The sequence below is a fragment of the Rhinolophus hipposideros genome (genome assembly GCF_964194185.1).
Source record: "Rhinolophus hipposideros genome assembly, chromosome: 12".
NCBI lineage: Eukaryota > Metazoa > Chordata > Mammalia > Chiroptera > Rhinolophidae > Rhinolophus > Rhinolophus hipposideros.
The window spans coordinates 11,332,650-11,340,448 of record NC_138058.1 but is presented as its reverse complement, the minus strand read 5'-3'; the positions used below and the strand labels follow the sequence as shown (position 1 = coordinate 11,340,448).

General features: G+C 36.9%; 1 protein-coding gene across 1 annotated transcript; it reads right to left on the bottom strand.

The window, feature by feature from the left end:
* Positions 1 to 5,881: 5,881 nt before the first annotated feature.
* On the bottom strand, positions 5,882 to 6,521 carry LOC308505670 (chromobox protein homolog 3-like; the record flags this gene model as incomplete). Its single annotated transcript, XM_081068320.1, has 1 exon — positions 5,882 to 6,521. The coding sequence occupies exon 1, from the start codon at positions 6,431 to 6,433 to the stop codon at positions 5,882 to 5,884; it is 552 nt and encodes a 183-aa protein (XP_080924446.1). The 5' UTR covers positions 6,434 to 6,521.
* Positions 6,522 to 7,799: the final 1,278 nt, after the last annotated feature.

Below are 7,799 nucleotides of genomic sequence, written 5' to 3'. Positions count from 1 at the left end.
GCCTGCTGAGGACTACCAAATCTTTTTCTCTAGACAACTTTTCTCTCTTGAGTCTCAAATCTATAGATTTCTGTATTAATTCAACAAATAAAAACATCTACTGACCACCTGCTATATGTCTGGCATTGTCCTGAGACTAAGTACTTTAATTATATTATCTCAGTTAATTCACATACTATTTTGAGTTGGGTACTTTTACCGTATTTCTCCAAAAATAAGACCGGTCTTATATTAATTTTGGCTCCAAAAGATGCATTAGAGCTTATTTTCAGGGAAAGTCTTATTTTTTCATGTACAACAATCTACATTTATTCATTTATTCATGTACAAATATCTACATTTATTCAAATACAGTTATGTCATCTTCTTCTGGAATATCGTTATAAATCTCCAAATCCTGAATTCCGCCTTGAATTTCTTGTGACTCCATTTCCTGTAGAACCATTGGCCCTAATCTCTCATGTCCAGCAATAGAGCTCTCAAGTGAGCACTTCTTGTCCACGTAGCCTGCTCGTAATGCATTGGCAACACAACTGTCAGTGATATTTCCCCATGAATTCTTCACCCAAGTCACGACCTCTTGCGGGCTAGGCTTCACAAAGTTTCCACGCTGATTTCTCTCCATTCTGTTTTCAATGTAGTCATAGATTTCCATGCGCAAATGGTCCTTGGATGACTTGTTTATTGCAATATCAAGAGTCTGGAGATAGGCAGTCATTCCTGCAGGAATCATTATTTGATCTATTCTCTCTGCAAGGACGTTTTTCACGTGTTTAGCATGGTGAATGCTGGCTGAATCCCAGACTAGCAGATCTCTTTGGCCACCTTACAAACAAGTTGCAGCATTAAATCAACCCACTTTCTTATAACTACTGGTGTACACCACGCTTTTTCGGTTTCAAGAACATAAATGCCTGAAACACATTCAACCTTATCTTTCTTGCCCTTAGTGATGATTAGAGGTGGGGCTTTCTTTCCATCCAGAAGAATTGCCAAAATACAGCACTTTCGTAACCAGTGGAGGCAATGTAGATTGACAAGGCACCCCTCTGATCAATTGTCGTTTGAGATCCTTGGCCCATAAACACTGCAGTTTCATCCACAGCAATCATGCAGTTTCATCTACTAAATATAATTTGTATGTAGAAAAGTCGATGCCCTCAACAAAGGACTTGAATGCAAGTGCATGTTTAATAACTTCAGTATCTTCCAGCTAGAACAGTGTTGTCGATCTTCTTAGAGACAGTTCATATCACTGAAGGAAGCCAATCCAGCCAGTGTTGTGATGCTTTGAATTCTTCTGGGATATTTCTAACTGTGGTGCCACTGCAAGGGCAAATGCTTGAATATCAGCCCTGCACACAACAAAGCCTTTGGTCTCCTGTCAGCAATCCATTCACAGATGATGTCTTCCAGCTCAGGAAATAATGGTTGCCAGTCTGATCCACACTTGTGCTTCTTAGCATTTCCTTCGTCTACCTGTTGACTGAGGTTATCGTACTCTGCTCGCCATTTTCTGACCATTCAGAGACCCAACTTCTCTTCCCAAAAAGCTGTAAGATTCTTGCCCCAGGAGTCCTCCACGATTCCTTTCTTGTACTCGATGGGATAGCTCTTTCTTTTTGCACTCATCTTGTCTAGGGCTCAAAATATTATTCCCTTTAAATCTACCATTAAATCAAGTGTTAACTGAAGACTTACAAGACAGGAGTGGCAACAAAAATTATGGTCCACAAAAAAGAATGTTGGTCCACGCAAAAGGGACAAAAAATTGCAGGCACCAAAATTCAGAAAACGTTTCTTTATTTTATACGAGTGCATTAAGTACATCTGTTACAACATACGATGTATTGAATTACGAAGATTCATATTAGACAAAACCATGTCCGTTTGTTATCAAGTGGGCATGTTAACCGTGCGTTGTGTCTGTACTCCGATTGGTCATTCGGCAATAAGTCTCGAGTTCATCTGTTTACGTAGGCGTTTACCTCTCGTCCAAAGGCACCTGCTTGGGTATTTACAAATACTGAATTATAATTTATATTATCATTTATTTTAAGTATTCAGTCAATAATATTATTTATTTATATTTATATGTTAGTATTATTTTATAATTCAATATGTCCATCGTGTGTTGCAACAGACATACGAAATGCGTCCGTCTGACTGAAAATCAACTGGGGCTTATTTTGGGGGTAGGGCTTATATTACAAGCATCCTGAAAAATCATTCTAGGACTTATTTTCTGGTTAGGTCTTATTTGGAGGGAAATACGGTATAAATATACCTTTGACAGATGAAGAAAATAAAGTTTAGAAAGCTTGAGTGCTAACTTGCCGAAGTACACAGCCAGTAGGTGTAAAGACATGACATAGAGTCAAGCAATGGCACTCCAGAACCTATGATCTTCACTACCTATACTCTACACTCTTTCAATGAATATATATCAACTGGAAGCCACCATGAGTCTGGCATGGTCTGTGCCATGATAAATAAACCAGACTATTCTCCCTGCCTTCGTGGAGCGTACAGTCTAGTAGGTATGACACACAAACAAGACCACGCAATAAGAATGCAATGAACCCATAGGATAAGGGAAATTAATAACAAATAGAAGAATACATAAAAATTAGGCAAGAAATAAGAAGATTTTCTTTTTTTAAAACAAATATGTATTAGACACACATATGTACCAGGCACTGTGCTAGGTGCTGAGGACAGGCTATTAAGCCAAACAAGAATTTTCCAGGTTGGGAGGGGGAAGGGGAGAGAGAAAAATGAGTGATTCAGGCAGAAGAAAGCATGTGCAAAGGCCAAGAGACAAAAGAGCATAAACTATTGAAGTTACTGAAAATAATTCAGAATAACTGTAATTTGTAATTGTCAAGTAGGAGGGGCAAAGTATGAAGCTGAGGAGATTAAAAAAAATCCAAGCAATCTGTGAAGGCAATGTCAAAGAGCTTGGACTTTAATAGTAAATTTGGTACACACAGGGTACATGTGGAGAGAGGGATGTGATCATATTAGTGTTTTAAAACTGCTTTTTTTTATGACTGTGGAGAATGAATTAGATGGAAATATAATTGAAAGCAGAGAGCACGCATAGGAGGCTGTTCGACACTACTCTACAGTGCTCCCCCAAAAATAAGACCTAGCCGGACCATCAGCTCTAATGCGTCTTTTAGAGCAAAAATTAATATAAGACCCAGTCTTATTTTACTATAGTATACTATATACTATATACTTATATACTATAATATAATTAATATAATATAATATTATATAATGTTACATAATATTATATGAGACTGGGTCTTATATTAATTTTTGCTCCAAAAGATGCATTACAGCTGACAGTCCAGCTAGGTCTTATTTTTGGGGAAACACAGCAGATTAAGAAGTTACTATGGTCTGGATTAAAGTAAGAATAGAGAAAAGTGGATTATTGCAAAGCTATTTAGGAGACAGAATTATGAGGAACTGGGGAGCAATTCATTCCTTCATTGGTTCTGTAAGCATTTCTAGAACACCTAGTCACCATTGCACTACACCCTAGGAGATACAATGGCGAAGACAGATGTGATCCCTTGCCTTGAGGTATCTTACAGTACAGAAGAAAAGACAGATATTAGATAAGTAATGAATTACAACTGTGCTAAGTCCTTCAAAGGAGAAATATTGGGTGCTTTTCCTGGAGACCCAATCTGACCAATATGAGGAGTCAGAGAAACCTTGAGAAAGTGACTTCTATTGTGGTAACATACACATAACGTAAAAATTAGCATTTTAACCATTTAAAATTGTACAATTCAGTGGCATTGAGTACATTTACAATGTTGTACAACCTTTACTATTATTTAGTCCCAGTACTTATTCGTCACCCTAAACAGAAACCCTGTACGCACTAAGCAGTCCCTCCTTATTGCCACTGGCCACCCCTATCCCACTTTGTCTCTATGGATTTGCCCATTCTGGATTAGCTCATATGAATGAAATCACTAACTATGTGGGTTTTGTGCCTGGATTCTTTCACTTAGCACGTTTTCAAGGTCCATCCATGTTGTAGCATGTATCAGTACTTCATTCATATTTATGACTAATATTCCATTTCAGAAATATAGCATATTTTCTTTACCCATTCATCAGCTGTTGGACATTTGGGTTGGGTTGTTTCCATCTTTTGCCTATCATGAGTTAGAGCTGCTAAGACATTCATGTATGAGTTTTTATTTGAACACATTTGCTGTTCTTTTGGGTATATACCTGGGTATTGAATTGCTGGGTAATATAATAACTCTATGTTTAGTTTATTGAGGAACTTCCAGACTGTTTTCCACAGCAGCTGCACCATGCTTTCTTTCCACCAGCAGCGTATGAGGGGTCCAGTTTCTCCACACCCTCATTGATACCTGCTATGGCTATCTTTTCTATTATAGCCATCTTAGTGCATGTGAAGTGGTATGTTATTATAGTCTTGATTTCCATTTCCTTACTGACAAGTGACATTATCTTTCTATGTGCTTATTGGCCTTATCTTATTGGTGCTTATCTTCTCTGGAGAAATGCCTGTTCAAGACCTTTGCCCATTTTTTTAACTGAGTTGGTTTTTATTGTTGGGTTATAAAATTCTTTATATATTCTAGATATTATCCCCTTATCAGATACATGATTTACAAATATTTTCACACATTACTTGGGTTGTCTTTCACTTTCTTTCTTTTTTTTTTTAAAGGAATATAAAACTATTTATTGACCACTGTTTACCAGTATTTACAATAAAGTAAACAATATACAGCTGATACCATTCTGATTACTACAGTTATTGTTTTTCCTGGCTTCTGCTGCACCAGTAATCCAAATACTTAGATTAAGCCTACAAGTAAGGAATGAGCTGGGAGAAAGAAAAAACATGCAGGTCAAAAAGAGTTTAGATCATAAAAGTTTGTTCACCCATTTATTCCAGCAGGTCCTAAACTGCCAAGTCTCTAACCTTCGTTCCATGAACGAAATCTTACACATTCCATGAATACTGACCCTCTAGTCAATACAGCAAAAGGATTTCAACTTCTTGTAAAGGAGGAAGTCTTGCTCACCTAATTAAAACACACCAGGATTTGCCTAGTTTTCTCATTTGGGTGGGATGGTTGTTGGTAGTGATAAAATTTTCCTTTAAGGGGTTTTGCAAATAAACTTGCATTAATACGACTATAGATATGAAATCTGATATGGCTGCTTTTAAATTTCCTAATTTTAACTGCTTACATTTTATTTGAATTGCCAATTAGTTACATATTATCTATGTAATTTCAAAGGTTAAAGCTTCAGGAAAACTTTCCATTTCACTTGAAGTGTTTCTAAGGTTGCTGAAAACGATGGTGTCCCAGAAACATGGGCTCATCCATGGTCGCGAAATGCTTTTTATTGTAGTAAATGTTAAAAAAAGAAAGAAAACCATTTCTATGTATACACATCCCCAACCCCTAAATAAACAAAAACCCCAGAATAATCCTTAGGCATAATGAGTTAAACACAAATTCTGACTGAGTAATGACAGTGGAGATTTCCCCCAACATTTAGAAAAGCTGTTATTTAACGCAGAAGAAAAAATATACCATGGCATCAAATGTTCCTTTCTGATAAAGGAAGCAACTACAGAAGCTTCTGTTCAAAGTAACCAATGCTATAGATGCAAAATGACCCCCGACGAGTACCCCAATACTACTTCAAAACAAACATATCAAACTTGATTTTCATTAGAATGTTATTTCTTCACGCTAATAAATCAAAAAAAACCAAGACCGAGATTTTACATATATATATATGATATATATATATGATATATATATATATATCATATATATATATAAAGCAATGCAAATAATTATTGGGCTTCGTCTTCTGGACAAGAATGCCAAGTTAGTCTCTCTTCATAAAAAGCAATTACAATTTGAGGACACTTCATATTTGCCTCTTTTGCCAGCACCAAATCTGCCTCATCTGAATCTTTCCATTTCATGAGAAACATTAATTCTCCACTGCTATCTGTGGCACCAATTATTTGTTCAGGATCAAGACCTCTGGCAAAGCCTCTTGGTTTATCAGCAGCATCTCTTTTCTTCTTTGATTTGCTGTCTTCAGACTCACTGTCATCTAAAGACTTTCTTTTTGTACCATCTTTTTCTTTACCAGCTTTTTGAGAATTAAGAAATGCTTCAATTAACTCTGAACAATCTAAATTTTCTTCAGGTTCCCAAGTATTATCAGCATCTGTAAATCCCTTCCACTTCAGGAAATACTCCACCTTCCCATTCACCACGCGTTGGTCCAGTACTTTTTCCACCACAAATTCTTCAGGCTCTGCCTCTTCAACTTTTTTACTTTTCCCATTCTGTTTCTTTCCCATCTTTTGCAATGTAGTTTTATTGGAGGCCATTTTTTATTGCAGACTTGAAGAACTATTCACCGCCTCGGCGGTGCTCCGGGTCTCGTGTCTGCAGCGTCTCTGGCCCTGCGAGCCTTCAGCTCGAAACACATCCCGTCTTTCACTTTCTTGATAGTGTCCTTTGATGCACAAGTTTTTAATTCTGATAAAGTCGTATTGATCTATTTTTGTTGTAGCTTGTCTATTAAGTACTATTTAAGAAACCACAGTGAAATCCAAGGTCATGAAGATTTGCCTCTATGTTTTCTTTAAGGAGTTTTATAGTTTTAGCACTTACATTTAAGGATGTGTTGCATTTTGAGTTGACTTTTGTATGTGGTGTGTGGTATGGGTCCAACTTCATTCTTTTGCATGTGGCTATCCAGTTGTCCCAGCATTACTTATTGAAGACACTGTTCTTTCCCCATTAAATGGTGTTGGCACCATTGTGCCAAATTTCTGGACTTTCAGTTCTCTGCCGTCTATCCCTATGTCTGTCTTTACATCAGCACTACACTATTTTATTACTGCAGTTTGGAAATTGGGAAATATGGATCCTCCAACTTTGTTCTTCTGTGTCAAGACTGTTTGGGCTATTCTAGGCGCCTGTGATTCCATGTGAACTTGAGGATTAGCTTTTCCATTTTGTTAAAAAAAAAAAAAAAGGACTCCATTGGGATTTTGATAAAGATTACATTTAATCTGAAGATGGTTTGGGGGAATATTGCCATCTTAACGATATTAAGCCTTCCAATCTGTGAACACAGGTTGTCTTTCCACTTATTTAGGTCTTTTTAAATTTCTTCAATATTGTGTAGTTGGAAGTGACATTTAGGTTGACTGAACTGTGCAGTGAGAAGGGAAGGGAGTGACCTGGGATGGCATCTGGGATCAGGATTCAGGCACCTGACACAGTGCCTGGTGACACTCTATGGTGGGAAACAAGGACAGAGAATGCAAGGAGGAGACATTGTTTAATTTGGTTTAAAAGTACTGTGATTCAGTGCCTCTGAAATATTTAAATCCGAGAGGTAACAATTCTCTTTCAAAACACCCTTACTTTAGCAAGAGTGGATGTTTTGTGTTGCACATGACATTTCAAAGCTGAGGGCTCTTTTTCAGATTTTTTTGTCATCAAAGAAAGAATATGTTTGCTGTAGCTTTTGTATTGTGTATTTTATTGCATTAGGCAATCGCTACCACATCAATAGGCTATATACATTTGCCAAGTGATTAGAATCTCATTTAAACCAATGAATGTTTTTAAACATTACAAGAAAAAATCATTTCTTTGAGTTTTAACATATAATACAGTTGAGGTTTTCCTACCTTTGGATAGTGTTGGCCCCTTTATACTTACCATACAAGTTTCCTTTTA